General features: G+C 49.5%; 6 protein-coding genes across 6 annotated transcripts; 3 read left to right on the top strand and 3 right to left on the bottom strand.

Annotated features, from left to right (window-relative positions):
- Nucleotides 1–174: 174 nt before the first annotated feature.
- LAESUDRAFT_237697 (uncharacterized protein) lies at nucleotides 175–1,997 on the bottom strand. Its single transcript, XM_040901684.1, has 6 exons — nucleotides 1,757–1,997; nucleotides 1,623–1,703; nucleotides 1,510–1,567; nucleotides 1,392–1,449; nucleotides 758–1,325; nucleotides 175–702 (listed from the first exon to the last, which is right to left on the bottom strand). The coding sequence occupies exons 1-6, from the start codon at nucleotides 1,835–1,837 to the stop codon at nucleotides 277–279; spliced, it is 1,272 nt and encodes a 423-aa protein (XP_040763028.1). The 5' UTR covers nucleotides 1,838–1,997; the 3' UTR covers nucleotides 175–276.
- Nucleotides 1,998–4,628: 2,631 nt separating this feature from the next.
- On the bottom strand, nucleotides 4,629–5,766 carry LAESUDRAFT_656234 (galactose oxidase; the record flags this gene model as incomplete). The annotated part of the gene is made up of 4 exons (XM_040904608.1): nucleotides 4,629–4,831; nucleotides 4,894–5,037; nucleotides 5,091–5,558; nucleotides 5,619–5,766. 4 exons carry the CDS (start codon nucleotides 5,764–5,766, stop codon nucleotides 4,629–4,631), a joined length of 963 nt encoding a protein of 320 aa, XP_040763027.1.
- A 3,520-nt stretch (nucleotides 5,767–9,286) lies between these two features.
- On the top strand, nucleotides 9,287–10,738 carry LAESUDRAFT_760456 (aquaporin-like protein; the record flags this gene model as incomplete). Its single annotated transcript, XM_040912743.1, has 9 exons — nucleotides 9,287–9,406; nucleotides 9,461–9,545; nucleotides 9,596–9,657; nucleotides 9,713–9,795; nucleotides 9,848–9,923; nucleotides 9,988–10,122; nucleotides 10,180–10,274; nucleotides 10,360–10,562; nucleotides 10,623–10,738. 9 exons carry the CDS (start codon nucleotides 9,287–9,289, stop codon nucleotides 10,736–10,738), a joined length of 975 nt encoding a protein of 324 aa, XP_040763026.1.
- A 488-nt stretch (nucleotides 10,739–11,226) lies between these two features.
- Nucleotides 11,227–11,596, bottom strand: LAESUDRAFT_727233 (uncharacterized protein). The gene has a single exon (XM_040909182.1). It carries the CDS (start codon nucleotides 11,532–11,534, stop codon nucleotides 11,262–11,264), a length of 273 nt encoding a protein of 90 aa, XP_040763025.1. The 5' UTR covers nucleotides 11,535–11,596; the 3' UTR covers nucleotides 11,227–11,261.
- Nucleotides 11,597–16,921: 5,325 nt separating this feature from the next.
- LAESUDRAFT_781271 (cytochrome P450) lies at nucleotides 16,922–18,996 on the top strand (the record flags this gene model as incomplete). Its single annotated transcript, XM_040913851.1, has 12 exons — nucleotides 16,922–17,036; nucleotides 17,086–17,218; nucleotides 17,276–17,401; nucleotides 17,472–17,671; nucleotides 17,740–17,858; nucleotides 17,908–18,036; nucleotides 18,152–18,318; nucleotides 18,372–18,394; nucleotides 18,452–18,524; nucleotides 18,574–18,702; nucleotides 18,751–18,889; nucleotides 18,934–18,996. Coding segments are annotated over exons 3-12 (1,137 nt in total), but the record flags the coding sequence as incomplete, so codon positions are not given.
- Nucleotides 18,997–22,569: 3,573 nt separating this feature from the next.
- Nucleotides 22,570–23,740, top strand: LAESUDRAFT_760454 (uncharacterized protein; the record flags this gene model as incomplete). The annotated part of the gene is made up of 2 exons (XM_040912742.1): nucleotides 22,570–22,942; nucleotides 22,977–23,740. 2 exons carry the CDS (start codon nucleotides 22,570–22,572, stop codon nucleotides 23,738–23,740), a joined length of 1,137 nt encoding a protein of 378 aa, XP_040763023.1.
- Nucleotides 23,741–24,062: the final 322 nt, after the last annotated feature.

The following is a 24,062-nucleotide window of genomic DNA, read 5'->3' as shown; positions in this document are numbered from 1 at the left end:
ACTGCTCTGCTAAAGATCTACGTATACCAGGGCTAGCCTGAGCCTGAGCGAGGGGTGAGGGCCGCTCACGCATACACCACTTATAGTACAAAAATAAAGATCGAAGGGATAAAGAAAGGAACGCAAAGCAAAGCACACACGTAGCCAAGCCCAGACTCAGACATCCTCATAACAGCGGGCGAGTGATATCGATCAAGATGGACGATCTATGAGGGGACAACGGCAACGGTAACAGGGAGGGAACGTGCGAGGGAGGTAAGGGGAGGGGGGGACCGCTTAGGCGCGACCGAAGCGAATGTAACGCTTGCCCTTGTTGCCAAAGTTCTTGCCGTTGTCGTTGCCGGTGTTGTTATCGTTGCCGCCCGCGTTGTTCTTAGTGGCAGCCGACGAGCTCGTGCTCGCGGCGGCGCTGGACGCGCTAGCGCCTGAAGCTGCGCTGGATGCACTAGCACCCGAGGCAGCGTTGGCACCGGTGTCGCCATTCTTGCCGTTGTTGCCGCCCGCGTTGTTCTTGATGGCGGCCGACGAGCTCGTGCTCGCAGCGGCGCTGGATGCGCTGGCACTCGAGGCAGCGTTGGCACCGGTGTCGCCATTCTTGCCGTTGTTGCCGCTCGAATTGCCCTTAGCAGTGGCAGCCGACGAGCTGGCGCCCGAGGCAGCACTGGATGTACCCGTAGAGGTGCCATCATCGCTGACCGTGAACTGTACGCTGCAAGGTCAGCTCCGCCGCGAGGTAAGAGAGAGATGCTTGACGTACGTAGACCATGTCATCGAGTGAACCGTGTTGCGCAACGGCGACGAGCACGGGCTGGTGGTTCGCCGCGGCGTTGATGGACGCCATGCGGTAAACGCCCGCGGGCAGCCCGCCAGCCACCGTCGTAGACAACTCGCCATTCTCAGCGGCGGCGTTCAGGCCCTTGAAGAACGCGAACGTGGTCGGGTCCGTCGTGGTCGTCTGGGTCATCGACTGCAGCTGCTCGATCACGACGTGCGAGTGGCCGACGATGAGGCCCTGCGCGTTGAGCGTCTGGGGCGCGGCAAAGTAGTTCGTGTCGGGGTTGACGAAGAAGCCCGTGTCGAGGTTGCTGATGGCCATTTGGATCGTGAAGTTGGTGTTGGCGGCGATGGTGTCGAGGTTCTTGGGGTTGACGAATTTGGCGGAGGGCATCGCGGTGGTTGCGGCGATCAGGCCCATTGGCGCGGCGTTGCATGAGCCGGCCTTGATTTGCGTGCCGTTCGTGAGTGGGAGCGAGGAGAAGTCGGCGCAGAAGTTGATGAAGTTGTTCGTGGAGGTGTTGGACGCGACTTGGCCGGCACCCTCAGGCCTGGTTACGCCGCGACATTGATCAGCAGAGTTCCTCGTTTTGAGAAATGACGAGGGCTGCACTTACTCTCCATCCGACTGTCCGTTCTGTTCGAAACCTGGCTGTACTAATGACGAGTCCAGTGCTAGACGTGGATGATTGTTGATAATCATTCAGGTGGCAAAGACGAGAGGATGGGACGTACTGAGGGAGGTCTGCAGATTACCTGTGCTTGTGCTAGCAACATTTGTGCCGCTCTCGGACTGGTTCGCGTTGAATAAGCCGACGCGTTGCAAGAGATGATTATGCGTTACTTACCGCAATAGCAGCGCTGCTGGTCGATGTCGAAGATGCAGCTTTTGTTGCGACGGCACGAGCAGTTACAGTCACGGTCTCATTCTATATAATGCATCAGTACACTGCCGAGAACGCCTTCGACCGAGGTTACTTGCACAATCAACATCAGCTGCCGGAGCCGCATGCGCAACAAGTGAAAGAGCAAGGAAAGCAACAGCAAAGGCTTTGGGGAACATCTCGACCAGGAGTGATTATCGAGAAAGGGCCAGGATGGGAATGAACGGGAGTGCTTTGCGAGCTTGAGAGTGAAAAGAAAAGCCTGAAGGTTATGAACAGAACGACCCCAGGTCGAGTGGCGAATGCAAGCACCGGCCAGCGAACGATAGCAAGAGCAAGGCAGATGAAGAAGGAAGATGAAGGGCATACCGCATGTGTTTGGCTTGCTTTTATGCTCAATCGCGGAGCTCTTCGGCATCAGGTACCGATACATCGTGCAGGGAGCTCGTGCACGAAATCTTCCGACGCATGACCCGCTGACGATGGCACGTTTGAGCGAATCAGATAGAGCGAAGCATTGCCGTGCCAACCGTCTTCTGAGCGAAAGTCGACAAGAGCCGTCGCCAGGGCAATCTGGTCTGCATTGTCGTGGCCTTCCAATTGGCTTTGCAATTCTTCATAATGGAGGAAGCGCGCGGGGAATGCATGTTGACTTTGAGATGATCAGGAGCCAGTAGGCAATACAACAACGCTGCGGATGCCACCATTGGTCGTGGTCTTTGTGCGCCAACCTTAATCGAAATCTTTCAAGAAGAAAACGTTGCCAAACAGGGCGGGGAACATGACGCTCGTCCAATGCATACCGTTGCCATGAGGTCTTGGATATCAGAGAAGCCCGAGGCCAGCGTGCGTTCGTCGACCACTGCACAAGCGGTCTCTACGCCCGCCTCTCGCGCCGCCATAGGCTGACCGTGGATTCTGGCCCGAATCCAACATTCCTCGAAGCTCGTGATCGCGCATTGACAGCCGATTTTGCGCGACGTAACAAGCGATGTGGACGATGGGAGTCAAGAGTCTGGACTCTGTAGATGTCGAATCCGATCAGGCACCTGCTTTGGCCACGATCGCGGTTGCTACTCGTCTAGTGTGGCCTGGTCGTCAATTCCTGTCAACTCGTTTACAGTCCTCACAATGCTAGAACTCTGAGCTTGATCGCCGGATCATGACGGGTAGGCAGACGAGTGGTGGCTGAACAAGCGAAAATTTTGGACTGAGATTGGTCACTATAGCCTATGCAAGCTGAAGGCAGAGGATGACAAGATGGCTACATGCTGAGTATCGGAATGTAATGGTATCCTCTGATCGCGAGGGGACTCGGAGTGCACTACGGTCACTCTACTAACATTAGCTCCCACTGATCATTTTTGAGAGAAATGAGTTGGCCCTTGTCGCGCAAGCAACCAGCGATGACCACACTCCATTGGATAGGCATCCCATCATGCAGAGGCTGCATGATGCCGGTAGTAGTGATAACCTTCTTAGGTGCGGGGACCTCCGCGCACGTCGCCCGCTTTCGCTCCCGTGCATGGCGGATTATCACCGTACTGACAGGCATACCAACCGAAATTCAATCCTGCCCATGGATACGACTTTGAACGCGCCACGCCGCATACTTCTGATGAAGATAATCATCGAACCATGTCGTCCTAGGTTGTTCGTCTCATGGGTACGGTCGTCTCTGCATTATCAGATACACGGGTGAGCACCGTCGCGTCCAATCCTGCACCTGCGTCTCTGTTCGTTGCCCCGTATCCAATCGCATATTGCGCCCATCGTATTCGTTCATGATTGGCACGAAGCTTGATATGGCGGGTGGCAACGAGAAGCCCGTTGTGGCCGCAACCGGTGCAATTCCTTCTGATGCGGTGCAGTCATGTGTGCACCAATCGTCAAGCTTTAAGCCTCACTGGGTGTATTGTATCCCGCCAGGCCAAAACGTCGCCCATGTTCAGATACTTACGTTCCAACTGTCAAAAATTGCAACCCATTGATACCTCGTGATGCTACAACGTTAGCCAGCCGGTTGAGCTTTTGCTATTGCGGGGTAAGCGGCGCATCTTCTTATTTTTGAACATTTGAAAGATGCAAGGGATCGTATCGACATCATCGTTATCTGTTGGAAACCGCACCCAAGTTCAGCTCGGACATCGCTACATGCCAAGCCTGAGGATGATGAAAGACAACAACGATTGGCCAACTTTCAAAGCCGCTGCATCTCACATAGGTCGCTTTGGCGTCCGCGCCAAAACTCGTCACGACAAACATCGCACCTCCTCGACCATCGCCGTATCTACAATCTACATCAGCCTTCACCAACGTGGCCATGCACGTACCACACCTATGGATTCCAACAATGACGATACAAGCACAAGGCAGTGGTCCTTTCATTTCATTTCATTTCAAGAGAACCGCCGGACAAGCTTCCTCTGGCCGCGTGGGTACCTTACAATGGCAATACATGTACACGAGGCAGATATGGGTCTTGGCTCCACCGATGCACCGCATCGCACCGACCGCACCGACGGAATTCATCTTCCTGGTACCGAACAACCTGCACGCACACGCGTGTCGGCCTTCCACAGGCAGCACCTAATGTGATATGCGGCTGCGCCACCACCACGCACTTGCTAGTCGGCGATTCGCGTGGATGGCTCCAATAGGCTGATAGGACCGGGTGCCAGAATGAGCCCTTTCGGGAACGAGCTTGTTCATACGCGGCCCCTGCGCCTTGAGCTTGAGCCTTGAAAGGCAGAGAAACGACCATCCATTATACTCCGGAACGGCATGAGTACCACGCACGCAACAAAGTCAGATACAACAGAGATTATGCAATCCGTACCGATACGGGCCGTCATAAGTTAACACTCCATCGCGAGTGCCCATGCTCGTCGCCGAAGGCGACCGAGAATTGCAACGCTGCTCGCCAAACGGGGACGGGATGATGGCGTTGTGAGCAGCCTTCAAGTTAGTCTACGGAACCTCTATCTTGAAGCTCGTCACCTGCGGGAGGTACGCCGCGCCGGCGAGATCAAGGATGTGCACGTCGTCGTACACGTCGCTTCCGTTGAACCCGCCAATGACGAACAGCCGGCTGTCAGCGAGGAAAGAAACATGATACCCGCGCGGCGATGGCGGTTTGCCAGCGGTCGGCCGTGGCTCGAAGGTCAGCGAAACTATGTGATGGGGGAAGAATTGAGATGTATTGTGGCAATGGCACCATGGGTGGGAGACATACCGAGGTTGAATAGGAGTAGTTCCGATGTATATTGGTTCCCGTCATGTCCGCCCATGATGAAAAGATAAGACCCGACCTGCGTGGCGGTATGCGACAGCCGTCGATGGGTCATCTCGAGCCTTACTTGGCTCCATTGCAACGAGTCTGCCACCAACATCAGGCCACATCGCGCAAAATCGCAACGAATAGACACGCACCAAGGTCCAAGCACCACACATCCTGGAAACACTCCCTTCCATCACTCCCGCCGACGACCACCATCACGTTCCCTACTAGATTCGCCGTGTGATAGCCTCGGGCAGCAGGTCGTTTCCCCCGCGTCTCCACCTGCTCCCATCGCATCCGCTCCGTCGGCCCGCTCACGTCCAGCGTCCACACATCGTTGAGCGCCTCCATCCCGTTTCCTCCTCCGAATACCCAAATCTTGCTTTGGTAGAGCACGGCTGTATGCGCCCTTCTTGGCGGAGGCACCGGTGCATCTTCAGGGAACACCGGGCGAGACCAGCGCCGGGTCACTGTATCGAGCACGTAGACGTCGCTGTAGTATACCGGCCCCTCTCCACCTCCGAACACTACGATTCGCCGGTCGGCGAGCGTCGCGGTGTGTGCACGGCATGGCGGCGGAACGTCGCCGAGCATGTCTGGGTGCGACCACTGCATCGTTTCTGTACTTCACGGGTGCACTCGTCAGTGAAACTCCGCGAATGCAGCAGGCGGACACGCACCGGTGTTGAATAGATAGACGTCTCGCCAGCAGCCGCGCTCGTCGCACCCGCCGAAGAGCCAGGCGACGCTGTCGACGAGCGTCACGCTGTGTGCGCGCACGCCGTGTTCTGGGAGCACGCCGTAGACGGGGGCACGACTCCAGTACATGAGCGTCGCTGGCGCAGCCTCGACGTCCTTTGCGTGTGGGAGATGAGGCGTATTTCGTATCCGAGGTGCGGGAGGACCAGCGGGTGCCGCCGCCGCCACCTTGGCAGCCTTACCATTCCTTTCCCTCTCCCTATGTCTGTCCCTATGTTTCTCACTGCGTTCCCGCTTCTCCTCCCCAGCTGCGCTTCCGTCCCCGTTCACTGCCTTCTCCTTGCTCTTCACCGGGGTCGGCGACTCGTCCTGTGCCCGCAGATTTGGCGTGCTCCTCCCGTTGAATATGCTCCCTCCCGCCTCGCTCGCAGACCGCGAGGTTGACGAGCGCACCAGATTGGACTGGCTCCGCGGCCCTACCGGCGCGCGATGAGCGGACGAGGACGAACCCGACCCTGATGCGCTAGCCAGGCTGCTGGAGCTCGCTGCAGCCTTGAACGTCGCGGTGGACCCGGACAACGCTGCATGGTAATAGGGACTCGCGCGCCCGGGACTTGCGTACTGCACGTCCTCGGCCACATTAGTTAGTCGTGGAGAGTCTAATGCGGCCCAGCTGTTCTCCGTGGAAGGCATGATACGTCGTTAGGGAGTTGTAGTAAAGCAGATAGCCGACTAGTTAGAATTAAGCGGGCGACCTGGAGAGATCTGTCGAGAAATATTCGTGAGCAAATAACCCGCCCCTCTATCTCTCGTGAAATGGCAAAATATCGACTGCACAAGTGGCTGAGAATCTGGGAGGGCGAGCAGAAGAACTGGTGAACATGTGTTACGTGCTACGTTTAGCGCCTAGTGATGATGGCTCGGCATGTGCCGTGGTAGCAGATTGTAAAAGAACGTATGACCAGTACGCTGGCTCATAAGATCTTGAACATTGAATATTGAACGTGAACTCTTGCAGTTCGTTTGCATGGTGAGGTACAAGATTCGTCAAATACGAAAGTCCCTCTAGATTTTCTCATCTGGGCTCTTTGGCGCCCAATAACAACTCGGCGTTTGCCGTTCGTTAAGTGGTGGTCCGCGTCGGATGAGAGCCACCACTGGCAACTCTGACGAATACTTTGCACTTCCACGTTGACAGTCCTGTTGTTACTATGATCTTACTATGATCTTACTCTGATAGAAGGACCTCGTATAAGATGACTAGTGTTCACCGTGTCTCATTCGCAACAATCTTCCGGTTGGCCAATTAGTCTCTTAGGCAACTATGCCACAATGCAGTCGGTTGGCTCGCATCTGTGAACAACTCAAGACCCATCTCACGTTTCGTGCTCGTGATCTCGCCGAGAACATCCGATGATGACTACCAAGCAGACTGACTTTCTGATGCATCGCAAATTCGTCCTTTTATTTCACCTGGAGCTTGTCGCAGAAAGTTTGCCAAGAGTGCTTAATCATGCAAACTCAAAGCCCACGGCATTATGTACCTGATCTGACGTGACGCGTCTCTTGTGGACCCTTAAGCTGTCCTTAGGATATACTGGTTGTCAATTCAGAGCACGGTATGGAAGTTGTTCGGGAGGTTGGCTAGCTGCAACGGTCAATCTGTGCTGTCGATATGTGTTGGACCAGAGATGCATTGAATCAGTCCGTTTGTTCCCTGGAAACCGTACGACTCTGAAGGAGTACACGCCTAATTGGAAGTAAGAGACAGAGAATTGTAAAAGGCAGTTGAAGACGTTGAATGATGCTACCGCGCTGAAATCAATGGCTCAGTTGCGATGTCTTTGAGAGAAAATCGCGCGTGAATTGCTGGACGACCGTCGATGATTTGGTTAGATATTATGAACACGATCAGCTGTGTAGAGAGGAGCATTTTCTGTTGTGACGCGCATACACGGCAGACATGACGCAATTTATAAATGTGGAAAATCATGTGGGAATGTCGGCTGATGTCTTACATTTGTGGCAAAGCTTTGCCAATTTAGCATTTAAACGGCAAATAGTGCACATTCACAGCCAAAGTGAAACATTTTCAACATGAAATGCCATGGTTGCAAATGTTTGTCTCGCATGTCGAAGAAATCAGTCGGCATTCACAATCATGTCTGCCGAGATACTCGCTTGATCTGCATCGCCATTCGTCGCACGGGAGACATGGTGCCATTTTCAAGCATGTAATATGCTTAGCAAATAATAATTAGATTCTAGTTCATTATTTGTGTTGGTCGCAATTTGTCTAGTAAAATTAACATTTGAGACCATACATGGGATTGTGCAAAATCCTACAGGCCAAATTCAAACTTCGCAGAATGCGCCACTGCAAAGAAAACACCCTTTCTCTACATAAGAAAGGTGAGAGAAAGTGAGATATTTCTCATACCTTTATTCAAGTGCTTAGTGCTATGTACAGTTTGACATTTCCTGAGTATGTAAAGGCACTGTAGAGCCTATCAACGGGGAGAGAAGGCATGAAATATGCCTTTTACAAAGCTTTCTTACAAATCCAACTACTTGATGAGAAAGGCTTAAATTATCAATTCAGATCTAATGCCTTTCTTGTGTCGGGAAAGGGTCATTTCTTTGCTGTGCGCGTAGTCACAAATATGAAAATATAAATGTCAACCCCCCGCCAATCCGTTATGTTGAATTTCTTATGGGAAGTATAATACTCCCAAACTATGGTTTGTAATATACCACAGTTTCATTGTGGCTATCATATTCTAGATTTGCGGCGGCACATGTAACGTCCACTTATTATTGTTGAAGGTTGACTATCTAATTAACATTTGTCACAGCATACAGCACGCTCGAAAATACCTCCATGTCTCTAGTGTCGCTTCACGATCAAAACATTCCGATCATCCTCCGACATTCTTGACCGGAACAACAACAAATGAATTATCATCCTGCAGGCTACAACCACTTATTTAATGCTGTTGAAACTAAGGGAACGTTCTTGGCTCGTCAATTTGGTAGTTTTACGATGCTGAGACACGACGCAATGCAGGACAGTCGCAGATCAATGCTGTGCTCGACTCCTTCTCCGCACCATGTAGGACGCCGGCTGGCGGATCCCACAGCATCTGCAAAACTGCATGGTTCTCTACGTCGGAATCTTGGTCCAAGCCGACAGGGGCGTTCTCACTTCCGATTCCGTGATGCTAGATTGCCGCTTGAACTCATGCATCATGCTTCCATGTCCATGTGACGGGAGGACGCTCACATGGGAGGCGATAGCTCTGCTGCGTTGCTCACCTGTCACTGCCTAGCCCAGGAACCATGCTGCAAACACAGCTGGGACACGGAATTTGTCTCTTTGCGAGGTCGGACTCGCTATTGCATCGCACTCCTGGCCAGTGCACCCGATCACTTGAATATCCCCGTGCTACCCGCGTAAGGCTCGTCCTCTTCGGCTGAAAGGCTAGGGACGCCACCAGATCCACAGTCCCAGGCGAAGACGACATTTGAGCGCTCTGCGGCTATAAAACTGCTCGTGGTCGCTTCTGTGTCCTTGCAGGCCTTGCCTCCCTCCGCTCTTCTTGGACACTGCAGTGCCACTCGCACTTCACTTGCACGAGTTTGAACCAACATGTCGGCTGACCATACTGTTTACTTATCTGAGTTCAGCCCGCGACCCGCTTGGTTGACCCGTTGGGAGAAAATCAGGCGCGGTCGCGGACGGTGGGTCGTCGAGTTCGTGGCTGAAGCGGTAAAGTGCAGTCTTCATGACCTGTTTTCGGTCACCTGATGAGTCCGCGAACAGACGGCTACTTTCTTCTACACGTTTGCTGGTACAGGTTCAACAGCTGGATATGTCTTGGGAAATATACTTGGCTTGAATCTCAGCAGTGAGTTATCTCCTTGCAAAATCTAATCAGCGTCCATTCAAAGTATGCAGGTGTATTGCAAGTCGGTATCGCATATGCTGTCGGTATCGTAATGGCTCTCACCATCTGCCTTGTGAGTCACTTCATCCGCTGTTGCCTTTACTGTTATCGACTGAGAGCTGCGTCAGACCACATCGCATGGCCACGCGAATCCAGCATTCACGATCTGTGCCATGATCGCAGGAAAATGCTCGCCTACGAGGGCTCTTAGGTATGGATTGCACGTCAGCACATTGGGAGCAGAAAGACTGACTAGCGTGCAGGCTGATTGTGGCACAGATTGTCGGAGCCTACATCGCCTGCCTGGTAATCTACGTACAATATCACAACTTAATTGAGGTCAGCACTCAGTTTTTCGAATCTCCGAGTGACCTTAGCTCATCGTAGTCATGGGAACTCTCAGGAAGCAACTGCAGTATTGGTTGAGAAGGGCGTATACGATGCAGTCATGTTCACTGTCCAAGGGCCAGCAGGCATCTTCGGGCTTTACGTTACTAATGAAAATCTCGGATACGTCGTCTTCAACGAGTTCGTCTGCGTAAGTCGCTTCCGAGAAAGCCTGCATTCCCACTCATAGATTGCGCTTCTCACACAGGACTTCGTTCTCGCTCTGGTTATCTTCGGCGCCATCGAACCCACCAACGCGTTCTCGCCGCCCGTCATGGCGCCATGGATCATCGCCTTGACCTAGTGCGTCTCCTCTTATTCGCCGCCTCTGACGCCGGCTCATGTCCGTTTCATTCTTCTGCGTCTCCGACACTTGATCCTATTCCAGCGCTGTCGTGATCTGGGGCTATTCACCACCAGGCCTGGCGGCAAACTCAGCGCGTGACATCGGCGGCCGCCTTGCAGTTCTCACACTTTGGGGTCTGAAAGCATCCGGGAGCAGGTACGCGGCTATCGCCGCACTCACGAACATCCCTGCGACTTTACTCGCGGGCCTGTTCTACGAGTGCATCTTCAACGATTCCAATCGAAGTGAGCCCTCCGCCGTCTCGTTAATTGCATATCAGTAGACTGACGGGACGTTCATTGCAGCTGTGACGTCGGCGTATCTCGAGCTTGCCGCTGCCGAGAAGGCGCATCAGACCGTCATTGTCGAATCCATCGAAAACGATGATGGATCGTCGAAAGGCAGCCCGTTGCCGAAGTGACAAGGATCAATTGGGATCGCCGCGCACTTGCAGGGTCCGAATTTTACAGAGAGCTTTCTATCAGGTCCATCATGTTAGGGCATCTATTAGGTTTGCTAGCGTTCGTGAGTACCTTACGAGCAGATATGATTGTTATGATAGGCTCTTAATAAACACGAATACGGGAATCGTCGCAGAAAGGTGGCCGCGGTCTTGAATGCCACCTGTTTTGTATAGCGAGACTTGTCACAGCCGCCATTCATGAGATACGTGAAGTGCTTCCGGGAAACGCTTGCGATGGCTGGGGCAAGGTACGAACTTAGATTCTTGCGGAACGGGCTCAGAAAAAATACCGCTTCGTGACGCCATATTGGCGCTTAATGCCAAGTGGATGCCCCTTACATACTGTAGTTTTATGGTCCGAGACGCGATGAATGGAGTCATTGCACAGGAACCCTTTCCGTTTTATGGTGAAGTGGAAAGATAATCTAGATCACATATCATGAATAAGCTTTACGGTACTACATTGTTTATGTCTAATTTTTCACCCTTCGGTGAGATAGCGTATTGCAGCTTTTTGCTGTAATCTTTCAGTCACGATTAGACAACACGTACTATAGGCTACGCAGTATTCTCTATGATAGCACGTTAGAGAGCTTCTAACGGCTGCGGACGCCTCCAGAGGAAGGAGGAGTGTAATATGTGAAGCGTAATGTACGACGACAGAGTGTGGGGGGAGAGGATTCGGCCGGGTGCGCGCACATCGGCATCCGCACGAGACAGGTGCTCGGGGTCCGGATCTGCAGCCTTCAGTCATTCTGTGTTCAGGAAGTTACCTAAGGCACAGATTACGGACGGGAAGTGAGGTGAGAAATCTCGAAAGCGAGCAAATAGCGAGGTGGTGGCGGAGAGAAGAGACGCCTTTAGGTGAGCGCTGTCCGCCTGCTTAGTAAGCAAGCGTTCGGCCTAGCGCGTACACCGTCACGGTCCGTGCCCCGTGCTATAGTCCCGAAGTTCACGCTGTTCAAATTGCAGATGATTGTCAAATGCTATGCGGTACACAAAACTGCTACAAATGTGGTCACATTTCCTGTTGGGCCGTTTATAGATGATAGTAGAGGTTTTTATGCCTACCTGAGTGAGAGGATCACGATGACTGGGTCGGTACTTTCTGATATCCTAATGGCTTCGAGTATATAGATTACGATGGCCAGTTGAAGATGCCTTCTCATTTCGATCATGGTTTTTCTCCACACCTCATGCTGTACATTAATTACGCCATCGTACTCCTCATGCTCTCACTTGTCTCTCACTGCTTCAAAGCATGATTACAGATGCTGGCTACTGCCTCAAGCAACTTGCCATCATACGAAGTGCACATCGTGTTCTACTCAAGTGTCAGCAGGACATTTTCGCAAAGCGGAGACTAAGGTGAGCATTTGGGGCCAATTTTCTGCTCAATGAATGACAGAAGATGTGATGTACATACTACGCAAGCCTCTCTCGGAATGTATGATCATCAAGTTGAAGTTGAGTTCTGCACTCACTGCATGACAGCTGCTGGATAAATTCAGCCTTACAAACCTGGGTCGACCACAATGTATACTGATAAATGAAGCGTGCATAATGGAAGAGACCCCTTACTTTGGCCAAAACATTCTGATCTTCAGGTTGAAGCGGCCGAGCCGCAGACTCATCTTATGCGGTATGAAGAATTAGTGGCCTAGACAAAAGTGGTTCTGAATAGCCCTGCCAACCAGGGCCGTGTTTGATAGCTATCAGCCTCCAACGCACTGGCAGCGACAAGTGATAAGGTATTCTTATGAACCTGCCCAAAAACTGCAAGACTTTGCATCTCATCCCAAGAGGTATGTCTCTCACGTTTTGAGCCCCATCGCATCGTTTATAAATGATTCTGACAAATACGCAAACAGTGAAGTGTTCATCGATGTCAACTACGGCTCGGGCTGTCTACTTCTACACTGAACCTCTTTTATGCTCTATGAGCACTTAACTGGTCTATATACGAGACATACGTCGCTGATAGCGATGAAGTCGATGGCAACCATTGCTATCGCTAGGGCTCACAATTTAGCGGGAGATGAAATTATTTCTGATCCAGTGCCCGTCATAGGTCAAGTAAGTAAAAAAGCCGGTAAAGGATCTTTCGCATGTCTATCGAACTCAATTTCAGACACTGAAAACATTCCCGTGTAACATTAAGGCACTATCAGAGCAAATCTCACAGATGATTATACAGATGAAGGCCAGGAAGAATGGAACCGAAGGTTCTGGCTATTGGTGTCTGTTTATACTGTATTGCGAAAGATGGAGACTACTATCAACCCCACTTCGGACTGTATTTTGCATTCGCCGCTCGAGACTTAATTTTTAGATGAACTGAAGTTGGGACGGTTCACTCTCCATACAGAGGACGGTTGCTTATGCCACGAATTCCGCATCGGAGGAAGCTTTACATCGATGTGCTATCAATAGATGCAGACTGGTGCTCGTGAGGAGCTGGTCTCGTGTGTCATCACATGCTTCACACCTTGCCGTTGAGTCTCGATCTGTTCTCATGCTTGAATATCGAGCTGTCTATAGGCCCCTATAATCTCGATCCCCAGCACGCGCAGCTTGAACGCTGCACGTCCTATATTCATCAAGCTAGCGTCACAATGGTACTCTCACATTTTTACTCAATTCTCATACAGAGCAAAAGCGTGCATCGATAGGTACGTATAGATACTTGTGGCTATCTGAAGAGGCTCCTGTCACTGATACGCCCGTATAACATATATCGCGGAGGTCTTTCACTTTCATTTCGTCGTTTGTTCACGATGGGGTTGTTCATCTGCCTGCCTTCCAGTACGGAACAACGAAACCTAAAATCTTCCAGCATCCAAGACAGACAGCTTCCAGGCTGTTCAGATCATCGTGGTGACGTTTAGTCAGAGTATCATCGGCTGCAGTCAAAATGAGTAATCATCATTACTTGCACGTTGTTGACCTGCAGATAGGCCCTGCGTTTGAAAGACATCGTCTGTTGAGATACCGAGGTTATTCATACTTTATGATCTTCTAACACGCACAAGCAGTGCCTTGGATGCATCACCAGCACGCACAGTATCATTCTTTCTACAGCTTGCTCTATGGAAATCTAATCATGTGGCAGGAATCTTATAGGTGTCGGTCTTTCTGATAGTCGCAACGTCTCTGTCGCCGTTCACCAACCCCCCGCCCTCTTTCGTGCAACAATCCTCTTCGACCAGGGGTGGACATTAGCCCAGCTGAGCCTGGATAGGAACTTTTCCCATGTCTCGGCTGAGCCTGGTGGGAAAATTTCCCATGAACATCTACTCTTTTTTTTTTACATATTCTATGGCTTATATGGTGTCTAAAATGACCATCTTTAAATTGAAGATAAAAATGTGTCTTGCAGTGAGCCTGACATAAACTACGAGCCTGAAAGTGAGCCTGATGTAGAACTAGCATGAGTCTGACAGTGAGCTTGTGCATGAGTCTAAGTATGAGCCTGATGTGTCTAAGTGTGAGCCTGAAAATGAGATTATCCTATAGAACTATAAGCATGAGTCTGGAGGTGAACATAATGCAGAACTGTCAGCCTAATCATGAGCCTACTGCTCTATGCATCTGTCTTAGATCTAAGCTAGCATGGCATGCTCAATCATAATAAATGACTTTAGATAACATGGCTAAGTCCAGCTCAATCTTCATAAGCCACAACCTCTGCTATTTACATGTGCATAGTGATGTCCATGGCCTGGCTTAGCTTGAAAGCCCAGGCTTGAGCTTAGCTTCAGCAGGCTCAGGCTTGCCAGAATCACAAGCATGGCCTGAGCCCTGAGCTTGCTGCAAGTCACTCTTGTTGATGTCTGTCTTTAATAACTAATTGAGAACAGGACTGGCTACATGAAGAGTCAAGTCACCACTATCAGATTGTTATTATTAAATAAGCAACTGCAGCCGTATTTGTCATCAGATCCTCCTCGGATGGATTCCACTGACTGGTTGATCGATCAACAATCACTGGTCAAGATCATAACATTATCACTTCGAATTTTGTCTTTGCGGCTATCGGAAGTCCTGTATTGAATGCCTAAGTTCCACCTCAATTCTGAACGGGGATACGCCTTTGCACCATTTACAGCTGTTTGGGACCCCCTCTCGCGTTGCCACCCTAAACTCTGCTGCTGCAGAGTACGCTCTTTCATCAATGACATCTGCCTCTGTCTCACCTTCGATGATGATCATGCCGCTCCCATGGCTCTGAACCTGCTCAGGTCATGGTGATTGGCAGAAGCACCTTGTGGACCTCACTGTACCGCAATCATTACTCGCCTTCTCGCATCATCTGATGGTAATGTCTAGGTGATGTTCATCATCTTCCTTGCTTCACCGGCTTCCTTAGTTTACATGTACTCCTTTGTATCACTACATATAACCCTATGCAGCAATGTTATTTGGAACCGGTGCTGCTGCGCCAACTCCACTCAAGTATAATAGACTCGAGCTAAACCTATCCAAACACACAGTCATGTGATCTCAGGCAATCCTCAGCTATATCATGTGATCTTCAGACTCCTCAGCACTGACACAAAGATGTGTAGTCAGCGGACTAAGTGGCACAATGCTGCACTGACACTATATGATGCAATCACCATGTTGCCATATTGCGTGCTTAGCCAGAGTTCCGTTATCACCGGTTATATTTAGGCAGCCTATCATGGCAGTTAGAACAAGTTGTATGATTGCAGCATGGACCAGTAGCCAGTGTGTGACTCGCTTAGGTAACTACTATACAGTAGCATAGCAATCATATATACAAGGACTAGGGTGGGTGGGAGATGAACCTCAGTCTTATTCTTCTTCATCCACCATGACAATACACTTAGGCTTAATCAGCCACTCTAGCATTTGTATCTACACCAGCACTTGACCTCAACTATATCAGTAAGTATTTAGTGTGCTGTGACAGTGTGAGCCCAAAAGTGAGCCTGAAAATGAGCCCAAAAGTGAGCCTGATATGAAACTATGAGCCTGACATAAGACTGTGAGCCTGAACATGAGCCTACAATAAGCCATATCATACTTACAACTGAGCAAGCCTGAATCACAGCAAAGAAAGTACTGATTCTGTTGCAGAAAAGGTGTTAGAATTTAATTGAATAATCAGCCTTTCTCATTAAAGAAATGTTTTTCAGAAAAGCTTAGAAAAGGCACGTTCTGCACCTGTTCTGATCAAAAATTTGCATGAAACAGCCATAATTGGCTCAGAAAATAATAGGATGTTGCAGCAGAAGAAAGTAAAAGAAAATCCATTATTTTTCATCTCTTTTTACTAAATCTGCAGGGCTGGGACATGGACTGTCACTCTATAGAGTATTGATGACATTGCTTGAAATTATAAAGATCTGTCTGGTTAATGGAGACAGAAACATATGAATGTGGATTGAACTGATTTATGCTCAGGCTCATATAATTACCTCAGGCTTACATAATTATCTCAGGCTCACTTGCAGGCTCATGCTCAGGCTCATTGTTTAGGCATCATATTAAGCAATACAATATGAAAAGAAAAGTAGATGTTCATGGAAAATTTTCCCATCAGGCTCAGCTAGAAGATAGGAAATTTTCCTACCAGGCTCAGCCGGGACATGGGAAATGGGAAAATTTCCTATCCAGGCTCAGCCAGGCTAGTGTCCACTCTTGCTTCGACCAATGGATGTTGGTCATATGGGAACACTTTTTACCGATCCAAAGGTCAAGAATCACTCAGCGGCGTAATCTGATGACTGTTACGTGATATATTCTCGCGAGTTCTTGTACAGACTTCGAAAAGTGATGTGAGAACCCCAATTATCTCCACTTCTCCGAACCACATGCGGGTCAGTTGCTTCATCAGCACATTGGCTTCCATGCTGCAGTATGGAGTCCATAAGTCACCGGTTAGCTGTCAGCGGAGCCGTTCGGCCCCCATGTGGTGAGGCGCATTACGTTCTGTAATAGCACCCTTATGCGAAGTGATTTTTACAGAGCTCTTCACATCTCAAGTACAAATAGGACATGAGAGCAGTGTCGCCGATGCATTGCACAATGATGCTTGACCTGACACCGTATCTTGGAGTGACTGTATGCTGTCTAACCATTCTGTGGCTCGTCATCACTCGCACTTCAAAGCAAAGAGTGGGTAAATATCTACCGCCCAGACCAAAGGGGCTCCCTCTGGTAGGAAATGCTCTACAGATGCCATTGGAGTACCAACAGGATACGTTTACTGAATGGGGGGTCAAATATGGTGCACGCTTTTACTGATGAAGTACGTGCACATGCTGAATCGGCTTCAGGGGATATCATATATGCACGTGTCTTACAGAAGCACATCGTCATCTTGAACTCGGTGCGCGCTGCATGAGACCTTTTGGAGAAGCACGGCGCAACGTATTCAGACAGGCCGTGCTTTGTGCTGCTCAGTGAATTGTGAGCTATCATTCCTAGCATCGGCTGAATTGTTGCAACTAACTTCTGGTATATAAGAATTGAATCCGTCAAACCCAACATACTTCTGATGTTCGTTGGAGATGAATGGCAGAAGCATCGAAAGTGGTTCCAGACGGCGCTCTCCACCAGAGTCTCCCTCGACAGCTATCGCCCCATGCAGTGGTGAGAAGTGGTTAAATTACTTTCAAACATGCTTCAAATGCGTCAAGACTTTTTATCGCACCTCAAGCAGTAAACTATCTCATCCGGTAATGACCATAGCTGCTTATTCTGAGACAGACAGATATGCAGCCAGAGTGCTCATGGAGATAAGCTACGGCCATACCTTCACATCCACAGACGATGACTTTGTCCGCATGGCGGACGAACTTGAGGCTGAGATTCTCGAAATTGGAGAGTTAGGCTCTACCCTGGTGGACTTCTTCCCCATTTGTGAGTGCAATTTTCTTCGCATTGTTACTAAGACCTGCTGACAACCCTGCCGGTAATTGATACAACAGTCAAGTATGTACCAACGTGGTTACCGGGCCCAGGGAGCTTCAAGCGCAGAGCGCTCGAGCTCAAACGGTTCACATTCGAAACAATGAGTCTTCCGTATGAGAATGTTAAAGCCAAGATGGTGCTGCACAATCGTTGTTTGTCGTTTATCATCGCTCACACGCCTGCAGGCTTCCGGATCTGCTAAGCCCTCATATGTAAGCAACCTTTTGCAGGAGATCTCCCAGACTGCGGGTGGAATAGAGGATGAGGTTCGAATCAGAGCAGGTGCTGCTGTCATATATCAAGGTATGACTTGCGTCCGTTCTGACTCCCGCTGAGTATCCATTGAGCTCATTGGTCATTCTAGCTGGGATTGACACGGTTGGCACTGTGTTGTGTCCAAATACTGTCTTTCTTATGCAAACCATCCAGACTGGTGCTTTCCTGACATCATTTGTTCTTGCCATGGTACTGTATCCCGAGGTGTACCGAAGAGCTCAGGTGGAGATGGACGCTGTAGTAGGACAAACAAGGCTTCCAACCCCAGACGATCAACCAATGTTACCATATCTAGAATGCATTTTGAAGGAGGTCTTCCAGTATGTCCCTCATTATGCACGTCTGGCTCTACCTGACATTGTACGCACTACAGATGGTGCTGTTCCGCACCGCTTGGTGAGTATGGCACATTTCCCGAGGGGAAACAATACCCTCATGCTCTTTTTTGATGAGGCGTACCCCACTACGTCTCTCAAGATGATCAATATCGTGACTACTACATCCCGGGAGGAACCATGATAATCTGGTAGGGTCTCCAACGTTGTGGGATGACAGATGTCTGAACGAATTCTCAGGGCTATGACGCGAGATGCAGATACGTATCCGAATCCTGAAGTCTTCAACCCTGATCGATTTCTCAAGACCACCGATGACACCGATGACTTACTTGACCCGTGTACATTTGCGTTCGGGTTCAGAAGAAGGTAATGTAGTGCTACATACTTTGCTTGATTTCATCTCTTTGTTCGCAGGGTCTGTCCTGGCCGTTTGCTGGCTGGTTCAAATGCATGGCTAGTAGCGGCCAATCTGTTAGCAACCATGGATATCGGAAGGGATCATGACTCATCGGGACAGGAAATCATTCCAGTACCAAAGTTTTCCTCGGGGACTGTCAGGTAGGACTCTCTCAAATGTGACAGATTTCATGTGCTCAGCCATTGTACAAGCACCCGCGCCCATTCCCTTGCAAGATTCGCCCACGCTCGGACAAAGTCGTGCAGATTATCGTCAGTTCAAATGCTGGACTGGAAGTTTAAGGATCCCATAGTGTCGATATGTTCCACCATTGCGCGAATGGTGCATCCACGCCCAATATCTGTGTAACTTTGACGCGGCATCTCAACCTAATTGCAGCTGATGTGCTGTGATTAGAGTAGTGCAGTTTGCAAGCTCTTGTAATTCTTGTTATCATGTCGAGGCTTTCGGTAATATAGATGTCGAGGTATTTGCTTCAAACCAGTGACCCCCTGTCAAGATGAGATTAGAATGACGAGCGACCGACATCGATGACATGGTGGTGCCAGGATGAGAACAGAAGCAAACCCGTGGGCGTCACTTGTACAAACTCCTGATCGACCTTCACGTAACTATCTAACATGGCTTTGCTTGATCTGACTCATGTACGGCGTATAAGATGTGTGAATGCGAGAGGATTGCATATGAAATGTTCCAAAATCATTTTGGAGACCAGGTGTCGTGCAAGGAACTTACCATCATGGGCACGACGGACTCTCCAACTCTAACAATCAGTAGCCCCACACAGCAAACCATGTCACCCGGATATTCACTGGCCCAGTGGGTATGTTGCCACTGTTCATATACATGTAATTCTCCCTCCTAGCGCCACTTCGAGCGAGCAGACAGTAGTGTTCACGAAAAGACAGATTGGCTGTAGTCAAATTTTATTTAGAGTGTATACTTATATGGGAGGCTTATTTCTGCAGGCCAAAAGTTGTGAACTCACGCGTTTTGATCACGGGGCGCACGTGCTTCGTGATCGGATGCAATGACACGGCAGACACGGCAGATATGATGCGATTTATCAATGTGGAAAAATAGTGTGGGAATGTCAGCTGATGTCTTACATTTGCAGCAAAGGTTTGCCAATGTATTATTTAAATCGCAAATAGTTCACATTCACAGCCAAAGTGAACCATTTTCAGCATGAAATGCCATAGTTGCAAATATTTGTCACATGTGTAAGAAATCAGTCGACATTCACACACAATTTCCCACCTTGATAAATTGTGTCATGTCTGCCGTGAGACACTACAAACATGGTACAATAAATTCAGTCCGAAAAGTCTGAACAAAATCTCGATTCATTATTTATCCGCAGTTTCATCTATTCTTCCACGGTTTCAACTAATTACCCAAAGATTTTTTACAGACTTTCGTGTGCGATTTTATTGTATCATGTTTGTAGTGAGACACGGCACACATGATGTGATTTAAAAATGTGGAAAATAGTGTGGGAATGTCAGCTGATGTCTTACACTTGTGATAAAGGTTTGCCAATGTAGCATTTAAACGGCAAATAGCGCACATTTGCAGCCAAAGGAAAACATTTTCGACATGAAATGCCATGGTTGCAAATATTTGTCACATGTGTAAGACATCAGCCAACATTCCCACACTATTTTCCCACATTGATAAATCGCATCATGTCTGCTGTCTGCACAGCATGCATAGCAACATTTTTCCATTGTGTCACAGATTTTCACCACAAAGTCTGCACGTGACTTTCCTCACACCACAGATCACGTGCTTCACCAATATCTCACGCCACTCAGCCACAGACGTGACACGTAGAGATCAGGTGATAGTCTACATCACATGTTATGGTCCAGACCCGCAGATGATATGGTCGGACCTGTCTATTCCAGGATACAATAGAGGCACCCACTTGGGAACAAAGGGAACAAGGACTATTGTTATGCATCGGTCTTCCGCTTCCTATTAGTTTAGCCAGAAGCCTAGATAGGCATGATGTTCACACCGGAGAACAAAGGAGAAATCAAGATAGGCACGATGTGCACACGCATTACTGCGGCAACCATCGATCTTCCCACTTATTGTTCTACTTCCGGACATCCCATTGTTTCATGTACGGCCATTTGCTTATACCTGTAGATAGGTAGCTTAGGTAAGATAGCCCGCTGTATGTGTATATAAGACCAGCCATGTAGGGGATGAAACCTCAGATTGTTTCTCCTCGTCTACCACCTGTAGCACTCACTGAGCTCACCAGCTCCTTCATATATCTCTAACCCTTTCCTGCATCTGCCACATCGACTAGTAAGTCAAGAGGCTCTTGCGCCACATAGGGTTCAGGGGGATTCCTTGGGATCAGGGGGATCAGGGCGGCACGTTCCACGTGACTGTCCCTTTTAGTCTTTTTGATCTCTTGTCCGGTGTTACCGTGACATTAGAAACAATCTGACATTTTCTGTGCCCCTGCTTAGTGTCTAATACAAGTGGCCACGTATTTTCAGCACAAGCAGTTTCAGCCGTAGCGCGCAGCTTTTTTGACAAACATTCCAATCCGATCTCTACCCGGCGTGAGCCTCAGCAAGACTCTGAGCTGCCCAAAGCTTCAAAGCACAAGGCCACTCCCAGGATTGACCTCAACACTCACTACAAGCATCAGAAAACCAACAAGGAGCGTGGAAGGCTCCTCACACTTGCGTCACTAGGCGCATCATCCACAGACAGGCAGCGAGCAGCAGCTAGGGTTGTAGATACCACACACATCATAAAGTGCAGAATCATCTGCAAGCCACGCGATCACACCCCACTGCTCGAATGCTACAAGCCCAGAAAGGGATGTCTTACCACTGGTAGTCACAAGCCGGCACCACCAGCAGAGCTCATAACATCCAACGCAGTTCCTCCCCCCGTCATTGCACTCATCCCAGTCCAGTCACTGCTGAACTTTATCAAAACAAACATGGTTGCCCATCCCATCTGCCCACTCCCATCTAGAGTGAGGCTGACGATTCATATCGAGACCCTTAAGAAGCAAGTAGACGCTACTCGCTTCAGGCTCCAACCCATCTTAGGAGCATTCTCATATCGTCTCAAGGACCAGCACCAAGGACCCATCTACAGCCTCGCTACAGAACTCGACAAGGTCTGCGCTGACCTATACACTGGAACACGTACCTACACATTCATCGAGAAGCAGGTGATCAACATGGTCTGTTTGGAGATAGGAGGGATCAGTTTCAAACAGATAGGAAAAGAGGAGAGACTACAGGAGATTGCCAAGGCTCTGGTTTTCATCGCAGAGAAGCGATACCTCAACTTTTTGTATTAGTTTAACTACATCACAATGGAAGGAGCCAATCGTGTGCATGCATCCACATTCAGGCAAAGAATGGATGACATTCTGCACACAAATGTCGAGTCAGCACATGATGGAAGCACCCCACGCGCCTCACAGTGCAATTCACCAGAACCTGTGCTAGGACCGCAGGATTCTGCATCACAAGTCGGAGGACCAGCATCCCCGACACCATCACTTGTACCCGCCTACGTTTCACCCATCTGAGAGTTTGATGGACACCAATTCGAGCACCTGGAAGATGCTCTCAGACAGTCTGCTCCTGGAGAAGTCCCGGACCACATACGTGAATGGGTAATCATCGCAATGAAGCTGACGGTCACTGCTGAAATCGCCAAGGTCTACAATGTGCTTGGAAACAAGACGTACGAGCATAAGAAAGCCTTTGAATCGCAGAATCCAAAACAACAAAAGCGAGCACTGACTTAAGGAGGCAGTTCTCCAGATGGAGATCGAGAAGCTCAAAGATAGGATCCTTGCGCAAGATGCACATATGGCGGTTTTAAATGATGAGCTCATGGGGACCCAGGTGGCAATGCTCGACACAGGCAAAGAAATGATGGAAATCAAGGCAGCTAATGTTAAGCTGCGACACGAGCTAGCTTCGCTCAAAGCAAGCGGTGTCACTACAATGCAAGGTCAAACATCTGGCACGGTCCAATCGCACAAGCCCCACATCAAAATTGCTGAACCTCCACACTACTCGGACAAAGGAAGTCTGGAGGACTGGCTCCAACAACTCAGTATATGGATGTGGTGGAACGAGATCAACGACAATGAACACAAGATTACCACAGCCTTACTGCATTTGGAAGGTGGTGCGTTCACATACATGTCCGAATATGCAACCAGGGGCAGCAGCACGGCAGGCACTTGGCACATGGGAAGACTTCGTCGACATTCTCAAAGTGAACTACAGGACCCTCGACCCAGACAAGGATGCGCAGCAGCATTTGAAGGATATCTGTGGCAAGACGTATCCCACAATGGTATCCTTTGCAGAACAGTTCTGCCAATGGGCCACTAAGATCAACTTAGGGCACACTGCACTCATCAGTTACATCGCTGAACACCGAAGCAAGGACGTATGCCAGGGAATGGTCACACGAGACAGTCTAGGAATTTCTGACCCCATCACATGGCCAGAATATCTCGACCTATGTCTTCAATTAGAGTCCAAGTTCAGAGCTGACAAGGCAGGACAGTGCGAAACAGTAGCAACATCATCATCGGCACCACGGGCTCCAAAAGACCTCAACGCAATGGTCATGGATCGAGTATCCACCCTCACCAAGGAACAAGAAGGATGGCTGGAGAAGAAGCTGTGTGTAGGATGTGGGAAACACCCCTTCATTTTTAAACAGCGATGCCCAGACCTCAAGTACAAAGGCAAATTCGAAATGCTGAAGCGGGGCCAAGCAACAAGGGCAATTTCTTCAAACACGGCCTCAGACATCTCCGACGACAGCAAGGTGAGATACGAAGCAGTTCGTGCTTTCATCGCCAGCTATGACGCGAAGGGAAAGGAAAAGGAGGCAGAACCGGAACCAGCTGTTGAAGCCGCTAGGATCACGGAGGTAGAAGATGATGAGGATTTTCTTTGGCGGGTTCTCTGAGGTCTGGCCAGAGTTCCCATAGACAATGTAATAGTACCTACTCGCTCTCGCATGTACCAGTATCAAGTTTTTTATACATCGCATCTACTGGTTCGTCAAAACACGCAATCGATTTATCTGTTCACCTCAAACAGGGAGTAAGGGAAGTCCAGACTGAGGCGCTCCTCGATTCAGGAGCATATTCTTGCTACATCAACCCACGGCTGGTTGATCAGTTGAATCTCGCTATGATCTCACTTGAGAAGGAGATCAGGGTTTACAACGCAGATGCATCTCACAACAAGGGTGGAACCATTAAGAAAAGGGTTCTTCTAAGTATAAC

The sequence above is a fragment of the Laetiporus sulphureus genome (assembly GCF_001632365.1).
Source record: "Laetiporus sulphureus 93-53 unplaced genomic scaffold LAESUscaffold_27, whole genome shotgun sequence".
Taxonomy (NCBI): domain Eukaryota; kingdom Fungi; phylum Basidiomycota; class Agaricomycetes; order Polyporales; family Laetiporaceae; genus Laetiporus; species Laetiporus sulphureus.
The sequence above is the reverse complement of the archived record's forward strand: the minus strand, read 5'-3'. Positions and strand labels throughout refer to the sequence as shown.

Bases quoted from the DNA above. Each gene is read 5' to 3' on its own strand.
- LAESUDRAFT_727233 (XM_040909182.1), bottom strand. From the start codon at position 11,534: ATGACTGAAGGCTGCAGATCCGGACCCCGAGCACCTGTCTCGTGCGGA.
- LAESUDRAFT_237697 (XM_040901684.1), bottom strand. From the start codon at position 1,837: ATGTTCCCCAAAGCCTTTGCTGTTGCTTTCCTTGCTCTTTCACTTGTT. The intron at 1,568-1,622 runs GTAAGTAACGCA...AACGCGAACCAG, and splicing joins CCAGCAGCGCTGCTATTGCG to TCCGAGAGCGGCACAAATGT. The intron at 1,450-1,509 runs GTACGTCCCATC...ATCCACGTCTAG, and splicing joins TAATCTGCAGACCTCCCTCA to CACTGGACTCGTCATTAGTA.